The 23031-nt window shown below is 39.0% G+C and overlaps 1 protein-coding gene across 1 annotated transcript in view; it reads left to right on the top strand.

The window, feature by feature from the left end:
- LAMA2 (laminin subunit alpha 2) overlaps window positions 1-23031 on the top strand; it is a 412919-nt gene that overhangs the window by 108335 nt on the left and 281553 nt on the right. Inside the window, exons 3-4 of the mRNA XM_014942611.1 lie at window positions 1380-1492; window positions 19674-19916. Of these exons, the coding sequence (XP_014798097.1) occupies window positions 1380-1492; window positions 19674-19916 (356 nt within the window). The remainder of the gene's footprint in view (window positions 1-1379; window positions 1493-19673; window positions 19917-23031) is intronic.

Here is a 23031-nt window from a genome sequence, read left to right as displayed (position 1 = left end):
TTTTGCTTTTCTCTTCCATGTAAAGATAAAGCTACTAGTAACATCTTGCAGCACCAACCGCTGACTTGGAATTGGTGCCCACTAATGCCACTGAATAATCTGATCTTTAAATGAAATTTTTTGGCATTTTCGGTTTTGAGGGTTTATGCCTTCCCTCACTCCCACAAAGCACTTTAATTGTGTCTTTAAATATGTTCAGACATTCTGGCTTTCCTTAATGAGCTGGGACTGGAGTCCTCCACAGGTGGTTGGTGTAGCAAGAAAACAGGGACACAAAGTATCAGTCTGGCTGGTTGATTTAAATAATAATTAAAATAACAAGTAAATTAATCAGTTCATGAATTAGTTATTTGGAGTTCTAGGACTAGCTGGTAATGAAGCATATTCTGGTTTTATATCAAGAAAACCTGTCAGTTTAGAAAGTCATCCTTAATGAGAGGGGGAGGATTTCTCCTCTCTTGTTATGTTCTTGCAGACAGAACCTGCAGAGAAGAAACATACTATGTCTGAATTTCTTTTGGGTTATTTTCCCTGTAATGTGCAGACACACTCCAGGCAATTAGAACTTCAAAATATAGATCCGTGTACCTTTTAAGGGTCATGTTGTTTTTCTCCATTTCATACCGGAGCGAAGCACGCATTGACCACAAAAAGTAACCTGGAAGCATTGAGTGTGATTTTTCTCAGTCTATATAACATTAAAATGTTCTGTAAGAAAACTTCAGTGGTTTAGAAGATCTTGAAATCTAGGAAGAATTTAATTCTGTAAATAAATTCTTTTCCCTATTATTTGGGATTCATGTGGGACACTGTAGCAGTGGAGACAGGAAATGTAATGCATCTTGGGCTTTGATATGGACTATAACCATCCTTATGTGCATGTGTGTGAGTCAGAGAGTTTTCCAGTTGAGAAATATACTCTGTAATGATTTCTGAATTAGTTCGTGAATTATTTGCTTGTGTGCTTAGAAATGTCTTAGAAATGCATTGGCTTCCCTGCTCACCGTATCCTGGGTTCCTCATTTGTTGTTTCTGTTGTAACATCTAATGATTGAAACTTTGCAAAACTGCAGCAAGTCTTCACTGGATTTAGGTGCCTACATTTTCTGTAGAATCAGGAGAGCCTCCAAGTGCATTTAGGTTTTCTGAATCACCTTCTTATGATGCTTACCAAAATTAAACAACTAATGTTAGATAAGTGTTCCAGTAATAATAAGCATGACCAGACCCCAAGAGTAAAAGAAAAATAACGTCCTGCTTTTCATTTTAAAGTGCTGCCTCATTGGTTCTGTAATTTGATTCAAATCTAGATATCAGATCTAAAAAAATTCAACCTCTCTTAACAATTTTGAACTATATTTATGTATTTCTCCTAACAGAACGACATCCAATAACGAACGCAATTGATGGCAAGAACACTTGGTGGCAAAGCCCTAGTATCCAGAATGGAATTGAGTATCATTATGTGACTGTCACGTTGGACCTCCAACAGGTAAACTTCTCTGGTTGTTTGGTTCTGCAGAGGCTTTGTTTCCTGCACAATAGATGACCTGGAGCGTTTCCTTCTCTGCTTTTTGTTGCTTTTATATTATTAAGACACGCTCAGCTTCTCCTCTAACTTTTTCTTTTTTGTATGGATAATTCTGTTTGACCCAGTCATTATAACAAAGTGTATGAAATTAAAAATAATTATTTCATATATATTTCCATGAAGTTGTGTTTGAAATTTTTGAATTATTTTAGATATAACATTTTCATGTGTGTTCTTTTTTTTTTACAATAGCTTCTGATTTGGCTCTTTGAAGACAATTTAAAGGTAGTTTCATGGAATATTCTTATGAATAACACTTTATGGTTAGAATAGTTCTTTTTTTTTTCAGTAGCATAGTAGTATACATTCAAATACACTAAAAATACTTAAAATACTTAAATACACTAAAAGTAGTTCTTCTGTGCTAGGTATACAAGCACATGTAGTGAGTTATTTTGAGGGAGAGCCTGGGTTAAGGAAGGAGTTTGGCTAACGAGGTCTTTTAGTAAATTGTCTCCTGTTAATGGAATCTTGCTTGACAGAGGTAGCTATAAGGAATGCAGTCGTTTGAGGCTTACATCCACTGGAATTTACATAGCATTTTTTGTAAGCAAGAGAATTTGAGGGTATAAGGTAAGTAATTTTTTAGGTTTTTTGTTATGCCAAGATAAAGTACCAAAATTATTCATAATGTTATTAAACTTGACCATTTTTGCATTCAATTAAGTAGATAACAAATGAATTTTAATTCCTCTCCCCACCACTCCCTTAAAATCTTCTCTGCTTTGTGGCTGGCCCATATTTGTCTGCAGCTTGAATCAGACCAGAAAACATAATCTGTTTTCCTGGTATGAAGAAAAAAGGAAGGCCCTTTCTCTGGCTCACTGGAGAGAGATTCCCCTTCCCAGCTCCTGCTCCGTGTGATCTCTTCTCTGAGACCAGTTTTCCTTTTCAGTTTATTGTTATTGATTTATTGGTTTTACTTGGAACCTGCCTGTCCTTATCTCCCTTCTTTCTCATTTAGCTGTACTTAAAGAGGACAATAGCTGATTATCACCTAAAGAGGCTTCAATGAAGCATGGTTTGTTAGAAAATACAATGAAACCAAAGGCAGGGCATCGAGACATGTGTACATACATACAGGCAATTTTGTTGTAAAAGATCAAAAAGTCCAGAACTCCGAACTTCAGTGAGCTTTAACAAAGAGTAGTGCTTGGATTTCCAGGTTTTGTCCTTTATTTCTTGTAAACAAGCTGTCATCCAAATGATCTGGTGGTAGAAATTCTTGTAGGCACATTGTATCCCTGACACTGAAGTACATGGAGGGCAGTAGCCTTTATACCTGGAAGAGCCTTTGAATGCTGGAAGAATTATTGGGGTTCTGGCTTTGGAACCCTCATTGCTACTGCCAGAAACGATCCTACATCTGTGTCTTTGGCCTTATATACACAAGCATTTTCAATGTGCATTTTCTTTCAATCAGTCGGTCTCTTGTCCCAAGGAACAGCTGATGGGACAAGAGGAAATGGCCTCATGTTGCACCAGGGGAGGTTCAGATTGTATATTTAGAAAATTTTTTACACAGAAAGGGTTATTAAGGCTTGGAATGGTCTGCCCAGGGCAGTGGTTGAGGCACCATCCCTGGAAGTATTTAAAAGATGGGTTGACATGGTGTTTAGTGACATGGGTTGGTGATGGTTTTTATCAGAGTTAGGTTGATGGTTGAACTAGAAGATCTTAAAGGTCCCTTCCAGCCTAGACAATTCTATGATTCTATAAACCTTTTAATGGAAGTTTAAGCTCCTGTGCATTGGAAAGTTTTGAAGTTTTTTAACTGTCTTTTAAAATTTTGGAGTTATTCACTGGTTTGCCTTTACAGCAAGGGATTGTGCCTCTTGCTGGCTCTGTGAGTAGCTCAAGCATTAGAACTAAATTACCATCCTTGCTTTTCATCTCTAGTGATTTTACTCGTGCCGTTGTTTAAGCCAGGGCTGCGGAACTAGGGCTTTAAACTTCTGGTTTTTCTGCTGTGTCAGTATCTAGAATGTCATAAGAAATAAGCAAGTTTGTGCACTCCCAAAAGTTTTGATTTTTCTAACATACTAAAAGCTGGCAGCTACAGGGTCAGTGACTGTAATGAAGAAAAAGTATGGGTGGTTCTAATGTATTTAAAAGGCTTCTTTGTGTGCCAGTTAACAGCAGCCTGAGAACACTGCACTGTGTGTTGTGTGGGTCTGGGGTTTTTTTCTGTTTCTTTTTTTCTTTTTTTTTCTTTATAATGAGACAAGGCTCAAGTATGAGCATATTTCTTTCCCATGTTCTCTTGCTTATTGTTCAGAGGAAGCTTGGTGGTCCTTTTGCAGGACCAAAGTTGATACCTTCCCTTAAGCCCATTCAGTTGGATCGGCTGGAGCAGGAGCAGTGTTCAGGTTTCCATGGATATGTTGGAGGTTTCCATGGATGTCAAGAGAGGTGGGACAAGACCTTGTGCCACTAACACGGTCTGGCACACTCTTTAGCACCTGAGGAACCCACAGAGTGAGGGACGTGTGCTGTGTTTACTTGTCACCTTATAGGAACAAAACAACGATTTTGTTCCCCAAAATGTGGTAAAAGGTCTGTTGGATTTTGCGTGGCTTTTAGACTGCTCAGTAAGAAAGGAGTTGTTTGGATTTTGAGGAGTATTAGGAGGTTTTGTTTCTCATTTGGGTATTTTGTAGACACAGTATTGTAGGTTCATTATAGTAGTTGGTAAAATAGGAAATTTCTCTTCCAGCTAGTGTCGTGCGTAGCACTCACTATGAATGATGAAGGTCACCAGATTTCTTTGAGACCTCCCTTAAAAGAACTAGCATTCTCTACCTTTGGTTTATAGGAGATTCAGTAATTGCTATGTTTGTGTTGATAAATTCTCGCTTGAAGTATAAAAATGCTTAACTCCTTTTTGTGAGATAGAAATAACAAATGTCAAATCTACAAGTAATGGACTGAAAATTGCAGGAATGCATTAGTTTGTATGTTATTACTGGTAATTATGACAGTACATGGAATGCTTTTAGCAATCCTAATTTCATGAAAAAATAAGGAAAATAATTACAATTTCTTCATTTATATAATGCTTAGCCTTTGGGGGCAGCTGCGTATTTTTTTTTTTTTACATTATTATGCAGTCTAGCCATATACAAATGGTGTATACTAGTTAGCAATAACTAATAAAATGAAGAAGTAATATATTTTTAACTTTAGAAGGAGGCAAAACATTATCACTCAGGTTGGGAAAAATGCAGTATCTATTTTTCTTTTCTCCTAGCAGTTGAGATTTACTGTAATACTTACAAAGAGCTTTTCCCTATAGTGAAGGTTAGGTTTCTAATTCATTAAAGTATGTTTGAAATTTGTACCCCATCTATTAAAAAAGTATGAGTTGAAAACTGGAGCTATTTGGTTCCGAGCATCTTTGCTAATTTGCTCTTAACCCTTCACTTTTCTAGACTTTTTATTGACAATCACTGTCTTATCTATTTCACAGGAGTATTATGGAACACCATTTGTAGCTGTACACGTGAAATTGTTTGTTACAGTGCTTTTCATCCAGCCAGTGCATAGGAGGTCAAAATAGGAATGTAGATTTATGTGGGGGTTGCTCACAGGAATTTAAATGGAGGTTGAAAAAAGAGGTTGAGTTATCCTGGCTATGGAAAGTGAAATTCCAGTTTCGAGTTTCTAGGGGTAGGTTCAGGAGTGTGCCAGGTTGTTTCACCTATGAAACACTCACAAATTACCAAGAGAAAGTGTCTGCTCGTCCCCATCTCTTACTCCTGCTGGTTGTGTGGGGTCTGTGGTTTTTTTGTGAGGGGTGGTGGGCAGCTCACGTGTAGCAGAAGGCATTCAGGTCTCGTGAGGGCAATGTCTGGCAGGACAGAAACTAAGGCTTCTCTTCAAGAAGTACAGAGAAGGGAGTTGGCAAAACAGAAATGCTTAGACATCCAGTGAGAACGTATTCCCTGTATTCATGCTATCCCAAATCCTCAGCTGTTTTAATTTCACAGTGATGTGGAAGATTAGTAGAGTATCTTTAAAGAAAATTGGCAAATTGACAGGCAAACCAGTTGGCAGTTTGAGGTGAGGTGGTCAGCCCATCTGTCTCTGATTTCTGTACACATCAGGACACTTTTATTAACAAATTCCCTGCTGTTGTGGGGAACAAGGACATTGGCAGTACCCTTGCTATTGCTCAGATACTTGTGCCAGGAGCATATTTATGTGGGGTTTGGTTTTTTTCTTTACTGTACACGTGGTATTTTTTTAAATGGTGCTGGTGTATTTTATGTGACTTGTAGATGTGTGGAACATGGGTGGACTCAGACTTAATATTCTGGCAGAAAATTCTGGACTTTATAAGTATATCTTAATTGCCTGAGGTTGTGGAGGATCAGTTCAGTGTCCAGGTAATCCTCTCCAGATGTATATTTCTGAAGAAAAGAGAGTAGTTGACACTCCTCAGAGCCTCATAAGGTGCAAGAGCAATAACTCATCAAGCTGCGGATTTGATTTCTCTATAAAGCAATTGCAGTTCATCAGTTTTAAGTTCCTTAAGCTCTGACAGTGCCCAACACTTTCACCTTGTGTTTTCATCCCGTCCCCTGCCCTCTTTCTGTAGGAGGGGAGGAAAGATTCTGAAAGAATTGTGTTCTGACTCCACGTATAAATCACTCAAGTCCCACTTCTCCTGAAATGTGCTTTTTAGAATGTTAAGTTTTTAGACTCATGGACTTTGCTATTTGAGTGGCACAGATTATACTTTGGGAAGTGGCATTTCTGAAACTCTGTAGAGAAGTGAATAGCTGTAAGTAGCAGAAGAATGTGTGACTTGCTCAGAAGCATTTTGAAAAGACTTTATGAAAAGCAGACAGCAATATTCTACTAATGCTAAATTCATTATTTTGTAACTCTGTATTGTCCAAATAGAATTTGGATGGAGGATTTTGTTCTGGTTTTGAATGATTTCTTTCTTATTGGATTCTCTTTAATACCCATGAGCAGAAATACAAACACACACCTGCTCGTGTGCATGGTCACAAACATACATTACATACCCTTAATAACATTAATGATAAGAAGAGGAAAAGAATTGCAAAACTGAGCCATTGCTTTTTGTTTTTCTCCTCAATAAAAAAAAAAAAAATGATTGTGGAGCTCCCAAACTGGATTCCCTTCAGAGAAGAACTAAGCCAGGAGAACATGCTTAGACATACCTGATTCATTTCAGCTGCTAATGGACGTTTTAAGTAATAACAATTCACCAAAGTGTGGTTAAGGAATTGGAATGTGTTGAGCAACAAAGTCATATTGAAATAGCTTTTCCACATTATCTGCACAGTAGCACAGGAATATGTATATCACTAGGAGATATTTGGTTTTCACATCTTATTTTCTCTGCTCTGGAATATTAGATACATATTCCAGTGGAAACAAAAATATTACAGCTATCAATGGGTGTAATCAAATACAGATATCAGAATAGCTAAAGGAATAAAGAGAAGGTTAATGACACTGGTTTTAGTTTTGGGATGCAAGAACCAGATTAGTAAAACTAAGTGCCAGTTGGTCTTAATGTGTTAAACTTGGATATATACATATCTAAACATTTTGCTTAGGTTTTCAGTTAATATTTTCTTTTTCTCTTTTACTATCAATTATGTGTTTCAGATGTCTGAGAGGCTTTCATAGCAGTTTCTGTAAAGGTAAAGCTTAAAGCTTCTCTTCATCCCCAAACTAGAAAGTATGAAAGTACAGAAATGAAAATTAACCCAAGCAGACATTTCACCAACAAATGCCAGTTTGGTTTGTCCATCTCAAAAAATTGTTTGTCTAAAGAGAGAAGCATGAGCAGAAGCAAAGTCTGTTCAGACTGTGGTGCTGCAGTTCCATGATTGCTCTTCCTCCCCATCGCATCCCTTGTTCTGGCAGCAGTAGAACCAGATTGGTGCCTCGGTACTGAAAACTAAGTCTTGTCTCAGTCTTTTTGGGGTGAGTTTGTGCCAGATCAATTTTCTGATTTGGTTTGCTGTGTGGGGTTTTGATGCCAGTGTTGGAGAGAGCACAGGAACGTATTTGTGGAGGTGATGGAGAAAACATTTCCACCCCTTCCCTGGACCAGCTGGGGCTGTGCGTTGGCTCCAACTGACTGTAAAACTTTGAAATATAAAATACTGATGTATGAGCTCCAGTCTGTGCCTGCAACACAAAGCTCTCATCCTGAATATTCGTTTTTATTTTTGCACATGAATCATTCTGTTTTGAAGTAATGTAAACAGTTGAGAATACAAAATATTTCATTATCTCTCTCTCACAAAAAAATCCTCAGTCCAGTCCTCTGGCTCAATTATACCCAAGTGGTAATGAACTGTTGAAGTGGCAGCTCTAAAAAGATGCAACTAAACTCATGAAAATGGGGCTGTGGAACTAATATAAAAAAAGAATGAGATCTGTCCTGTTTTATTGAAGTCCTTGGCCAATTTTTACCCGTCACTGGATGTTATAATACTGACTATTTTTATTTATTTGTTTTGGTTTTTGTTGCCTTTACACACTTGAATCTGAGTATTTTAGTAATTGATTTTTTAGTATCCCAATTTGCTGGTAATGCAATAATCAGATATCTATAGGATGAAAAAAAGCATACTTTGTCCTTCTGATATTCTTTTTAACCAAAGCCAAACGATTGGATTTGAAGTTAGTTTGTCGTGAAATGATTTAGAAAAAAGTTAAAAGAAATACCAGAAAGCAAACAACTCATAAATATACCAGTGAGGATTGGTAGCAAACATAACTGGAAAACATAATTATTAGTAATTGTGAAAACAAACAGAACTGTAGTAAATATTTTGACATCACAGTAAACGTTCTCAAGAACAACCTGGTTCATATACTAATAGCAAATATATTATCTGGTGTCTCACCTGGCTTTCTCCCAAAGGAGAAAGTTTTTCCTTCCCAAAGGGGAAGGAGAGACTGTACTGGGCCAGAATGTGTGCAGGCTGGTGACAGATGTCAGCCAAGCTCACAGCTCTTCTCTCGGAATAAAGTTTTCCACGTTGATATCACTCAAATAAAAAAAAGCCTAAAGAAAAATGAATGACCTTTTTCCTTAGCAAAGGGTCAAGATTGCACATCTACGGGAGCCCTGAGCCTGCTGCATTGAGCTTTTAGGTGTTCTAAGGAGCAGAATCAGTGAAGTTATTCAAACTGACTTTCCTACAGCATTAAAAAAGGAAGTTTTTCATGAGTGGTACAGTAATGCATGGAGGGAGTACTCTTCAGTGCATTCTGAAATGCTAAGAAGCCATTGTCGTCCTGACAGATCAGTTGTAATACCCGCCGTATAAAGTACTGCCAGCGAGGCTGAGGAGTTGTATTAACAATAAATCTCCACAGGATTATTTTGTCCATTTTTTTTTTTTTTTATGCTCCCCACTAAATCAGACCATAACTTTATTGCTTTGTGGGTAGTCAGAAAGCTTTCTAAGTAAGCAAATCCTTTCAGCTTCAGTTCATAATACACACTGACAAAGATTAAAAAAGTTTTGAGAATGTACAGTTTTTCATTCCGAGGTTACTTGCCTTACATTTTCCCTGGATGACTACAATAAATGTACATACCACTTCTCCTTTTCTAATTTTGGCTTTAACTGAGAAAGCTATTCACCTTTCCATCCTTCAGGATAGGGTAGCTTCAGGATACAGGTCCTAAATACTCTGTTACGATCTTTGAATTGATAGTGACACACACATTCTGACGTGAATACAAGGTTTTCTTCTCATTTTGTGCTATGGGCAATTCCATTTCTGAAGAAAGTCCCAGAGCCTGGGAGAATGGGAGCATGAGAAATAATGGGATTGTGGGATCCTCTGCCTTGAACGGATTTTGCTCTCCTTACTGAAGAAGTATGTTGTCATTGAATAGTTTATGATGAATAAAAAGCTAATGTGGAAAAAGGAGTTTTGCAGCTGACAGTGATGGTCATGAGATAGTGCTTCTGTTGTGGTGGCCGTTTATCACAAAATTATTATTGAAATGGAAGGTCTGTGCTAAAAGATGGGCAATGAGATCCTGTAGTACACATGGTGAAAACTGTTGTGAAAGAAGAACAGATCGATGTGTGTTAAGAGACAGATTAACATTATTAAGAGACATTAATAACTGGCAAATTTGTTATTTATAAGGTTTTGTGTGTAAGCTGAGATTTAGAGGAGTAGGAGCTACTCCTGATAGAAAGTACCTTGTCATAGGGACGTCGTGCAGTGCTTTGCAACGTTGTGCCAGTATTTGCACAATCATTTGCTGAAGTGTGCTTGGGGTTGTTTTGGGTTGCCTGTTGTTTAAGCCAGCAGGGTTTGCAGGTGGTGGGATCTCAGCACGTGGCACGGGGTGAAGCACTTCTACTCTTAATAGTGTATGGGATCCTCTGCCTTGAACAGATTTTGCTCTCCTTACTGAAGAAGTATGTTGTCATTGAATAGTTTATGATGAATAAAAAGCTAATGTGGAAAAAGGAGTTTTGCAGCTGACAGTGATGGTCATGAGATAGTGCTTCTGTTGTGGTGGCCGTTTATCACAAAATTATTATTGAAATGGAAGGTCTGTGCTAAAAGATGGGCAACGAGATCCTGTAGTACACATGGTGAAAACTGTTGTGAAAGAAGAACGGATCGATGTGTGTTAAGAGACAGATTAACATTATTAAGAGACATTAACATTATTAAGAGACAGATTAACATTATTAAGAGACATTAATAACTGGCAAATTTGTTATTTATAAGGTTTTGTGTGTAAGCTGAGATTTAGAGGAGTAGGAGCTACTCCTGATAGAAAGTACCTTGTCATAGGGACGTCGTGCAGTGCTTTGCAACGTTGTGCCAGTATTTGCACAATCATTTGCTGAAGTGTGCTTGGGGTTGTTTTGGGTTGCCTGTTGTTTAAGCCAGCAGGGTTTGCAGGTGGTGGGATCTCAGCACGTGGCACGGGGTGAAGCACTTCTACTCTTAATAGTGTGCACAGTGAGTCACAGCGTGGTCAAGTGATGAGTCTGACTGGCCAAGAGTTCCCCCTCGTCTGTCCTCATCATGATCTCGATTTGTGGGTGGATCTAAAACCACTCCAGGAAAAAGTACTAGTGGTAATAAAGTAAATGCTTCAACAGGCCTTGGGGCTGCATGAAATCATCTCTTGTACTGAACAATGGAGAATGAATATACATATATATATACACACACACACGCCTTTCATTAAATCTATTCATAACGAAATTATTCTCTTTCTCTCTCTCTCTGCATTCTGTGAAGTGCCTGTGCAGCAGGTCATGCTTAGAGACTCTTTTATCCCCGCTGTAGTTTAGACAGACAGTAAAAACAGCCATTAGTGGAGCTCTTTTTGTTTGATTGGAACGAATGTGGACTAAGTGGCTGAAGAAACCTAGAGAAGGGTGTACGTCACATCTCTCCAGCTACAAAACATGAAAAAACCAAAGACTTCATTTGTTTTTAAGCAGAACATAAAATTTCATGGTGAAGAGAAACCTTCTGCTTGGTTGTGAGTCCTCATGTGTTATGTCTCCTAGTTATTCAGAAGTAACTTGTGGTTGTGTAAGGGAGCTCTGAGATGGAAATAGATAAAATTACTGATCTCATAATTCACTTTTTATATTCCATATATCCCCTGCAATGCCATGCAGCAACATACCTACACCTAAAGCAGTTCTCAGGATAATTTAAAAAATATTAATTAAGAACTGAAAGTGAAAATGAAAACTGAACATGCATACACTTTTTTGATCTGGAAATCAGATTCAGAGTCTCTCTCTTTCCCATTTTTTCATTCCTTGTGTATGTTTTTGAAATTTCCACAGTTTAGTGATGTGATACAGCTTAGAATCACTGCCAGAATATAGTGTTAAGCCTTTTTAACCACTGTCATGTTTAAGTAAAGAAATGAAGTATGGTGTATATGAGGAGAAAGTGAAGAAAAGAAAAGGAAACAAGAGGCTGAACATATTTTGGAAAAAAGTATCTATATTTTAATTTGAAGGCTCAAGTTTCTACTTGATTCATGTTTTCATTATTCAAATTGTTCATATTGCACAATATTTCCAGATTGAGATGGAGGGAACATTCTGTTATGTTCAGGGAATGGGTATGAATTAGTACATGCCCTTTTCATACTTGGATCAATGATCTTAACCTCAAAGAGCTTAAATTCAACATAAAGTCTTGGGTCCTGAGGATGATGCCTCTCATCATACATTATATATGGTGAATATCATGTCCTTTCTGGGGAACTCAGAGTAAAACGCGTCAGTGATCTTAACCTCAAAGAGCTTAAATTCAACATAAAGTCTTGGGTCCTGAGGATGATGCCTCTCATCATAGATTATATATGGTGAATATCATGTCCTTTTCTGGGGAACTCAGAGTAAAACGCGTGAAAGTTTCAGGAGGGAAATATTGAAAGTTTAAATGTTGATAATGCAGAAGATGCTCTGTGGTAACAGCGCAACAGTTTCAGATGTCTCTTTGTACCCTCACTACAAGGTGGGTAACAGATAGATGTCACCTCGCTGAGTAACAAGGATTTATTTATGTAGTTTTTAGCACTCTTGCAGAAGAGTCAGAAACCATAACCTTGAAAAAGGGCTTTAATTTCACATTGATAAAATTAGTGCAGCGTGAACTTGCTCTCTGCTGCTCGAAAAGAAAGTCTGAATAACTTGGATGAGATACATCCCAGGGACCCAGGGAACTGGCTCGTTAGGTGCTTGAAAAGCTGTGGCAGTCAGGCAAAGGTCACATTGATAAAATTAGTGCAGCGTGAACTCGCTCTCTGCTGCTTGAAAAGGAAGTCTGAATAACTGGGATGAGATACATCCCAGGGACCAAGGGAACTGGCTCGTGTAGTTGCTTGAAAAGCTGTGGCAGTCAGGCAGAGTCCCCAGTGACTTGAGAAAAGGGAATATCACACCAGTTTTTAAAGAGGACCCTGGGAGCTGCCGAGCAGTCAGCTCCTAGTGCAGGATGTCCAAGCTGAAGGCAGGAGGGCTAGGTCTTCACAGTTCTCTTCCAACCCTAATGATTTTATGAAATATAAGTGTTTTCTAGGAAAAACAGATTCTTATGTGCTACCTCTGTATCTGAGGAAATAGTTTTATCTTTGTCAATATTCTCATTATGGAATTAAAATGCAAACACTTGATATGAGTCAGTAATAGTTGAGATTAAGAATAGCTTTTAAATGTTTAGATTTCAGGGTTTGTCACCACAGAATTTTTAAATGCAGGCTAAAAAAATGGCTGTGATAGCTCTTTTCTTCTCAAGCTGGAGGAGCAGCCAGGTCCCTGAAATGCAGCTGGTGAGAGGACACTGCATGGAAACCTCTCTGAGAAGGACACGTTACCCTGGGTGCTCTCAGCGCTGCTGGATCCAGGCTGAGCATCCGTGCTTGGATCAAAAAGGGGAAAAGAAAGAGAAACATCTTTTCTGTTTTCTCTGTTCTTCTCTGCTATTGTCTAGGTTTGAAGAAGAAAGGTTTGAATATTGGCATTTCCATCAATTTTCCTTTCCTCACCATACTGTCTCTCTATGGAAAGGAGTGATTAGCCTTAGGAAATAGAGAGAAAAGAAATTGCTTTCTGCTATTATTTGAAAGCACTGTGAAAAGAAATTACTACCGATAGCCCTCAGTGCCGGTGTACGCTCGCCCGGTGATGAGCAGCAAAAATGATCGACAGAAAGCAGCTATTCTTTCTGAGGCCTTCACAAACAACCCAACAGTGAGTAATGGAGAAAACCAACAGAGAAAATTACAAAGAAGAAAGTTGACAGTGCCAGAAACTTTACAGGTACTGACTCCCTCCATTTGGCTTAATGTATCTTAGGTGTTCGGCAGCTGGACAACTTGAGAGTTTTTACGGTTTGACATTTTGTAAAGTGCACTGTTTTAATAGAATTTGCTTTTCTTTTTTTTTTTTTTAAATGACACAAGTTATAATCATCTTTTACTTATAACATGAGCAAAAGTTGAGAGGTATTAATAAAGGATCTGTTTTTCCCAAGGAGAATAAAATGTTCTTAAAGGAACCTGAGCCTCTCTAGCACTTATATGCAGCGGAGGGAGAAAGCTGAGATTACTCTAAGTTGAGGTATTTTTAAAGTTGTTTTTTTTTTTTTAAATGCATGTTCTGCAGGTATTAACTGAATGGGACTGAGCATTTTATATGAGTGAATTTCTGTCTAATTAGAAAGTTTGGAAGATTTCTGACTGAAACTTGGCTTGATTTGGAAACACCCACCTGAGAGCTTTTTGAGGTTTGCTTCGGTAAAATCTTTCTCAATGTTACCCACGACATGCTGTGGGCATCTTACTCTGCATGGCATTTGTACCTAGGGGTTTTCTGGGACAGATGATGCCTTGCTAGCTGGTAACCAGCACTGATTGCAACTCTGTGGAAAAAAACCCAACCCCTGTATTGAAGTCTGTGCATCTTTCAGCCCAGGCTCCCCATCTGGTCTCAGCATTTCAGTTGGAAGCAGCTCAGATGAGCTCTCTGAACTGAAAGCAGCTGAACCCTGCTAAGCATCTTATTTTTTTCTATTTTTTTTTTATTTTCCCCATGCCAGCATTTTCAATTACAGCATCTCTAACTGTGAGCGGAATGTTTGAAACAGTGGCCACTGTCTCTCAGGACAGCGATAGAATAAGAGACGAGTTGGATGGTCATTTGAGGAATCTGGAGAGCCACTCGGTTCTTTTATTAGGCTTTTTTCTCTCTCTGAGTTGGATGTGAGACTAAAATGAGGTTATTTGTTCATAAATAGCCAATTGTTTGAAAAAGCAGACAGTTCTGATGCAAGCACTCTTTCATAAATAGTAGGCACAAAAACCAATCCAGAACAGCATACATGACTTGAAATATGACTGACCACATAGAACCCTAAGGAATTGAGGAGAGGCTGAGGGATTTGGGTCTCTTTAGTCTGGAGAAGAGAAGTCTGAGGGGGGACCTGATCAATGCTTACAGATATTTAAAGGGTGTGTGTCAGGAGGATGGTGTACAGTCCTCTTCTGCTTGCTGGGTGGTCGAGCTTGAAGTTAACTCTTGTTCACACCTAAATGGAAGATACTTAGAAAAAGAATTTAATGAGAAAATAGGACAGACTTCAGTGATTGGGATCAGGACAATGTGCTGATCACCTGGCTATTTACAGTCAACTGGCTCCTTTTATCTCCTTTGCCTTGTATCTCCTTTGCCTTACACTTGCTCCTCCCTGATCCACCTTGATCCCTCCTTTTCCCTGCCTTTATTCCCTCCCCTAAACCTTCCCTGGTAAGTCTCATCCATTTACACAATCCCCTTAACACATCCTGTAATAAATTTTATGCAATATGTTCTTTTTCCCCGCATCTCTTGATAGTTGCACCCCCTGTGGCAATACCCCCATCAGCCTGAGGGCCTTCTGAGGGAGCTTTCTCTGTTGGTTGGCTCATCTGGATGGATTTCACATTGGGACAGGGGTATCTGCAGCGCTTTGCTGTCCCCAAGAGCTCTTAAATGACTGGTTAAATAAATCTATGGGATGTTAAAGGCCACAAGTTTTAAAACTATTTATGCCAGCTTGTAAGGAGACAAACCCTTGCCTGAATTCTGCACTCTTCTCAATAAAAGAATACCGTGTTTATTTGACCACTGAACTGGAATAATAATCAACAACATAATATAATTATGGTAAATAAGCAGATACACAGCTAACAGCAGATTGCTGATGAAAGCCTCCATTAGAGCTATTACATTTTTCTGTTGAGAAATTGAAATGGCAATAGTTCTATAGAATTGGGTGGTATTGTATTTTTTTCTCTGATGATATTCTGACTTACATGAACGGTTTCTAACTGAAGGATTTATTTTTTAAATAGAAGTGCAGGTGGGAGTCGGGCACAATGAGATTTCCTGCTTCACTAGCTAACCCTATGCAGATTAATGATTCACTTCAGCTCTGTCTGAATAATATTAGTGTAGCAAATTATCCTCTGTAGTAGGATGCACTTTTCTATGCCTTATGAGGCATTCATAAGAAGATACAGCGCTATAACTTATGGAACTGTTCCTCACAATGTGTGCTTCACAGATCTCACTGCTGAGACAATTACCGGTGAAAATGAGACCCAAGACTCATTTTGTTTCTCATCTTTAGGATTATGTTATTATGCTGTCTATAATTTGGGAAAGGCTTAAAGGACTATTTAGACTGTTTCCCTCCCACTCCCATAATTACACCCCGGTCGCATGAGCAGAGCGAGGAGGAAAACCCTCCAGCTGCACTTTGGCAGCTGCCTTAATGGACTATCACATCCTGCCAGGCAGCGTTTGCAGCAGCAGAATTCGGTCTCCAGGTGATATTGGATTGGACTTGTGTAAAACCAGATGTGCTGTAAGATTGTCCCGTTGTTACATCAATTGACACGTGTCAGTTTATGGATGCTATTTGAGCAGTAAACCAGGCATGCTCCAGCAATTACCCTGGGGGAGCAGACGCTCAGTGGTAATGTTTACTGTGCAAAGCTGAGCAGGTTCACTTTTTTGATTGTGGAAACAAATGCAGTAAAAAGCAGTGATTCATTAGACTTCATTGGTATTAGTAGTCTCATGCCACCAAGTTCTAGCCGGTCTTTTCTGTGCCACCTGCTCTGGGTGGACCTGCTATGGGAGGGGGTTGGACTGGATGATCTCCAGAGGTCCCTTCCAGCTCCGTATCATTCTGTGATTCTGTTGTATTATAGTAACCAGAACAGCATTTGCTAAGAAACCCCAGAATAAAATAAGGTACTCTTGTGCCTGGAGAAAGACGGTTTTCCAATTGGCTGGAAATGTTGCTTCCATGACATTGACTTGCTTTGAGAATCATTATGGAGCTGCCGTTCATTTTAGTCTCCTCTCTTCTCCACTCATTATTGTCAACTTTTTTTAGTGAGCACATCGAAGCATGGAGTATGTTGTGTTTGTTGTCTGTGTCATAGCACTGAGATGACCTGGCACAACCATCTCCCCAATTCATGCTAAGGCTCTACAAGTCTAGCTGTCCCCAAAGAAAAGATGTTTCTAAGGAACATGGATTATCATCCTGTGCTTCCTTCAGTCTGACCTTAGTGAGAAAGATGAGGAATATCAGCCAGGCCAAGGTGTTGATGTATGTGCTTGCTCATCTTCCCTCAACTGCAACTACCCTTAACAGCCCATCAACATGTAAAACCCCTGGATTTTAGTTCCAGCTCTATTTCTCTGCCCAGGAAATTATTTTGATTTATACAAATCTTTCAGTTCCACTTGGGAATAGAGGCTTGAAAGACAAAGGAGAATGTTCCACACGTTGGTGGGTTGCAGATATCTCAGTGCTGGTGCAATGGCCACTATGGGAACTCCCCCAGGCTGGGACTGGGTCAGGCCAAAAACTAATGGAATAGTAGTTAAAAACAAATCTTCACATGTACTGTTTTATTTATGTTAACAAGCTTTTTTCCTTAATGAGTTTAGATTGAGAGAAATAATGTTCATCCTGCTGTATGCTGCAATGTGCTGCTTCCTCTCCTCTGCTTTTTTATTAACATTTTGTTGCAGTTTCATTTACAAAGTGTGCTAAAAATAATCAAAGCCAAAGGTATATAATAAATTGCGGTCAAACAGGGCGCTATCCCAGAAGGTAAGAAAAGAGACTTCAAACAAATCTTCAGCAGAATGTGCAGGAAATGTTCTTGAGATGGGGCTCTAATTTGAGAGGTGGCTGCAGAAGGTTTCTCTCTCCCACACAGCCCAGTGTCTCAGAGCAGCCAACAGGAGAGGGCTTCCTGGGGATCACACCTCCTGGCCCCACAGAGCCAGAGCCTCCAAGATGTTTGCAGAGCTAAAGGTTCTCTTGGCTTAAGGCAATGTAAATAGCATTGAATCTTCTGTGAAGTTTTGCAAAATTTAAGACTTCCACACAGGAAACTATACATGCATACCTGAGATAATGAATTTATTCTCAGCTGTGTCCTAAACCACTGGTCTGCCAGGGTAGAAGCCCTGGAGGTGTGTTCAATCTTAGTTGTTTTCCAGTCAATATATAAGGCATAGTCATGTTATGGCAACTTGATGTATGACACTTAATTAAATTTTTTTAAAAAGTATTTAGAAGTGCTCTAGAATGAAATCTGTGTTCTGAACAGCTGGAGCTGAAAGAGATTGTGGTTTGACTAGGTCATGCTGGTGTGAAAATAATTTACATTGTACATTAGATTCTTTACTCCTGCAAAGGACAATGTGCAAAATAACTTTTCATAAACTAGTTCCTTAATATATAGCTTTTGCTCATTACCTACCTTAGGAAATAATGAATAATTAAACACTCCAGCTATTTTCTTTCATTTCAAAGAACTTAACTGGGGAGGAACACTTTGAAGAGGTATATTAATGCTGTGTTTTTCTCTGTTTATTATAAACAATATTGGTGATACTGATCCAGTACTTTTACAGTTACATTTGTTTGTGGCCACAATGAAATATAACTATCAATGAATTTAAGAAAGGAAAGGGCATTTATGAAAGAGGGAACAAGTGATTGTATGATTCCTGTTGAAATAATGGAATGAAACACAGCTTTCTGCTCGTCTCTGGAGATTTTCTTTTATTCTATTGAAGAAAAATATTGATAACTGGAGATAATCCTCCACAAATGCACAGTTACACACATGTTTTTCAAATAAATACAGCATCACACACTTCTTATTCCCACTGAAGAACTTTGGTTGCTGGTGATCTGACTTCCTGACGGAAGCTAGTGCGGATCTTCCCGTATTCTCAGCATCTACACAGAAGGCAGGAATCATAATTGGAGATAAACGTTTTCTTTGCCTCTGTCATCAAATGTACTGCTGTATTTGCAGTACTCTGCCACTTAAGACAATTTCTATTTTCTAATAATGTCCTGGTTTGAGGTAAAAGAGAACCAAAATGACCGAAAGCACGACAAATAATATTGATGGTTATTAAAAAAACAAATTTGAGTCTTCTTACTGTTTCTTTCATCGATTACTGGAGGATCTTCTTCCACGGGGGCGACTGATTGGTTGAGTATTTACAGAAGATTTTGGGTGGACTAAGTGGGAATCGTGCAGCTTCTTTACAGTGACTATCCCATATATCAAACATTCAGTGTTAAACCAACGCCCTTCTCCATGATACCCTCTGGCATCCTCGTGTGCAGACTCACAGCGCTGCATCTTAAAAATATTAATTTACTGCAGGTTCTGCTTTTCTAATGGAAACTGCTGTTTCCTTTCCTTAGCTTCAGTTCCACCTCCGTGGCATGGAGATGTTACAGGTTAAAAAAACCAAACCAAAGCTGGTCACTCATGTGTGTCATTCTGCGGCTGGAAATGTGTTGTTTGTGGATTGCATTCCACGAGCCTCTAAACAGAAATAACCCTTGATAAATCAATTGAATAGGCAGGTGAAATGGACCCTAATGAGCATTGATTACGTGCTTACATTCTGTTTATAGGGATATTTGATGTGGCTCTGTCCTATAAAGCTTATTTATGGCCACAGTGCTGAGCCATGTGATTAAAACAAGAATGTTTTATAGAATGATTTTAGCGTGATGTGATTACCTTTCAAAAGCTTAAACCTGTGTTTTTTCCAAACAGTGATAAAGTTGTAACAGAGTTTGGCAACTCTTTAAACATTGCAGCAAGTGTATGTCTATAAATATATGTGCAGAAACTGAAAATACTCGAAAACAAACTTTGCAAACGTTTGGCTGAAACCGCAGTTTAGCAATTACCTACGAAGTTATGTGGGATTTAGAGTGCTTTTAAATTCTATTTTCAAAGTCTCTATTGGCCTAATGCGACTGATCTTTTTTCAGAAAAGTTAATGGAGAATTTATTTCTGTAATTAAAGAGTTTCAATGGAATCTGAGGCCGTAAGCATTTTTAGGGGAAAAAAATAAAAATCAAACATTATCGTATTTACTGTTCTTAGTTTGGTAGCTATTAAGAAAGTGGAATGAATTTATAATTATGTATATACTTATAAACAATGCTTCTATTTTTCAGGTTTTCCAGATTGCATATGTCATTGTGAAAGCAGCAAACTCTCCCCGACCTGGGAACTGGATCCTGGAGCGTTCTCTGGACGGTGAGGCCTACCAGCCCTGGCAGTACTACGCCATCACCGACAGCGAGTGCCTGGCACGCTACAACATCCACCCCCGGCCTGGAACGCCCTCCTACATCAAAGATGATGAAGTCATATGCACCTCTTATTATTCCAAAATCCACCCTCTGGAGAACGGAGAGGTAAGATTAGATGTTATTCCGTGCGCCATAATCTGGCAGTAGAAAAACCGCATTTGTTTAATTGGCAAATATCTGCCTTGATTAGACAGAGAGGGTTTTGATAGGCTTGAAAAATGGGGAGGTAATTTTCTAGCCCAGAGAAGCTGTGGCTGCCCCATCCCTGGAGGGGTTCAAGGCCAGGCTGGATGGGGCTTGGAGCAACCTGGTCTGGTGGGAGGTGTCCCTGCCCAGGGCAGGGGGTGGGACTGGATGCTCTTTAAGGTCCCTTCCAACCCAAACCATTCTGTGATTCTATGATTTGCAATTTTAAAAAGCTCCTCTTAGGTGGTGCTATGGAAACACATACAAGGTACGCTCTAATAGGAATATTCTACAAAGTAATCCAAGAGGTGAAAGCGCTATTAGGTAGGACAAAGCACTAGGACTTTCAGACATCTTTAGGTGCTTGAAATATGTTCCTGTGTCACTTGTGAACAAAGGTGAGAATACTGGGAAAAATCGTGGATCCAGTGAAGTAATTAAAAGACTTTTCTTTGAGTCGCATTTTCAGTCCCCGTGTATACACTGGGATGTTAAATGGTAATGATCTTACTCAGAGTTTAATTTATTGCATTTAAGAGCTTGTAGCTGACCCTCCGTCCCTGCATGTACCTATTAATTCTTCTCCTGTCGGAGGCCGTTGTCGTTTCGTTGTGAGTCTGGGCACATGAATCATGGACCGCTCATTTGTTTTCACTGGGGGCGTAGGAAAGATGTGGTGGAGGCAAGAGTGAGGAACTGTGGCTGAAAGAACAAATGTAACACTGTACCTGAAAATACAGTTTTTTCAGCCACTTAGAATGAAGAGAGAGAACGCCCCGTGTACCAAAATCCAACAAGGGTACATTTTTTTTTCACAATTTTTTTTTCCAACACTTGCCTTGTACATAACTTGGTAATTCAAGGAAGTAACCTGACTTGAAAGTCCACTAGTTCTGGAGTATTTATTAATTTACAGATTCTTTGATGTCTAATGATCTGTGAAATTTTAGCCTCAAAATCTATCCTTCTCTTAATTGTTTCTGTTCCACGTTTTGATGGTTTATCTCCATATAAAGAGGTACAAACTTACCCTCTTGTGTTCCTCTACATGCAAAGCAACATTCACATAAAAAATTGTTAATACAGTATTTTTGAATACTGGATGTAGATATGTGTAGTTTGTTTATATTCATGGGAGATTTCCAATGCCAGCTGTGAAAATAGAAAAATACAGCTTTCACAGAAAATATCCTGCTGATGCACTTGAAACAGATGTAAGCTTGGATCTGAAGGAGCCTCATATGAGTTATCAGATATGAAATCAGTTGCAAGTCTAGGAAAAATCAACACAAATGCTTTGTGTCTGTAGTTGTAGCATTCGTAGTAGTGTCATTTGAATGGGTATTTGTTATTGTAAAATCTAGCAGCAGCAGACAAAGTGATATTGAATGAAACAGTGCATGCATATGTGCTACGTTTTCAAAATATTTCCGACTGGGTGCTTTTTGAGGGGTGAGAACATGAGTTATAGCAATTTATGACTTGCAAAAAAAAAGTTGTATACAGTTTCGTTGGGAGAATGTGCCTGCGCTGAAGATATAATGCCAAAGTAATTATCCCAATAATGAATTTAATTTACATTGTTCAGTTCCTTTGATTATCTAATTCTCTTGCAGACAGATATTGATTTCATTAGGCTGCTGTCCTCTTGGTTAAACCAGTGCCTCCTTCTGTTCTTCACTGGCCGAGTCGAACAGCAAAAGGCTTTTATTTGACGTGCTGGTAACACAGCGGTGACTGGAAGGCCGAGTCGAACAGCAAAAGGCTTTTATTTCATGTGCTGGTACGCAGCGGGGATTGGATCTGCCTTCAGTCCTGCTGAGCTGAGCGGAGCCTAATTCCCATCTTAACTGTGCAATTAATAATTTTTAACTTGGCCTTAACTTGTGCTGTGATTGGGGTTCTGTCCTGAACCTAGTAAATGACCAGCATCTGGTAAAGAGTTTCTTTAAATGGGAAGAAGACTTGGAAAGGAGGAACGTATCTGTTCATTCCACCTGGAAAAGGGGAGTTAGAATGGATTATTTCAGTTGGAAGGGACCTACAACGATCATCTAGTCCAACTGCCTGACCAATTCGGGCTGACCAAAAGCTAAAGCATGTTGTTAAGGGCATTGGCCAAATGCCTCTTAAACAGTGCAGGTTTGGGGCTTCTTCCAGTGTTTGACCACCCTTTTGGTGAAGAAATGCTTCCTAATGTTCAGTCTAAACCTCCCCTGGTGCAGCTTTGAACCATTCCCACCCATCCTATCACTGGATCCCAGGGAGAAGAGCTCAGCACCTCCCTCTCCATTTCTCCTTGGGAACCTGTAGAGCAATGAGGAAAATATTTTGGGTGTTTACTGTTTGCACCAGTAATATTCTCTTGGTCAAATGCAGAATTAAAACCAGCAGCAATTAAAAAAAAAAACACAACAAAACAGCAAAAAGACAATAAACAAACAAAATCCCAATGTGATTTATCTTCAGGTCAGCGTTAACAAGCACGAGTTTAAGTTCGCTCAGCCAAATGTGAATAAACAATCTGTAGACCAAGAATTATTTGCATAAAATAGTTTTATTGAATATTTGCATGAATTAATGGAAAGTCGGATAATGACAGCTTCTGAATGAACAAAACTAAGAAATTCTCAAATAAGGAAATTTCTCTCAAATTCTTTCAATTTCTCTCAGAACTGTAGACCTGAATGCAGAGGGATCGTTAGCGTTCCAGGTCCCATTCTGCCTAAGAGCAGTGATTTGTGAGAAAATCATAGGGAGACAGAGTGTCACTGCATCACACTGGCAAAGGGAGACTTTCAGCACTGGTGTTTCTGATAGACCATCAATAAATGAAAATGCTAAAGTTTCCCAAAAAGCATCACACTGGCAAAGGGAGACTTTCAGCATTGATGTTTCTGATAGGCCATCAATAAATGTTAAACGCTAAAGTTTCCCAAAATAGTATTTCAAAAGGAAAAAGCAAGTTCCAGTGTCTCCGTGTCCCCAAGCCAGAAAGGGAACTGAAAGAGATCTGTTATATTAATGAGTTACT

Source organism: Calidris pugnax, unplaced genomic scaffold (assembly GCF_001431845.1).
Source record: "Calidris pugnax isolate Ruff unplaced genomic scaffold, ASM143184v1 scaffold86, whole genome shotgun sequence".
Classification (NCBI taxonomy): domain Eukaryota; kingdom Metazoa; phylum Chordata; class Aves; order Charadriiformes; family Scolopacidae; genus Calidris; species Calidris pugnax.
The sequence above is the reverse complement of the archived record's forward strand: the minus strand, read 5'-3'. Positions and strand labels throughout refer to the sequence as shown.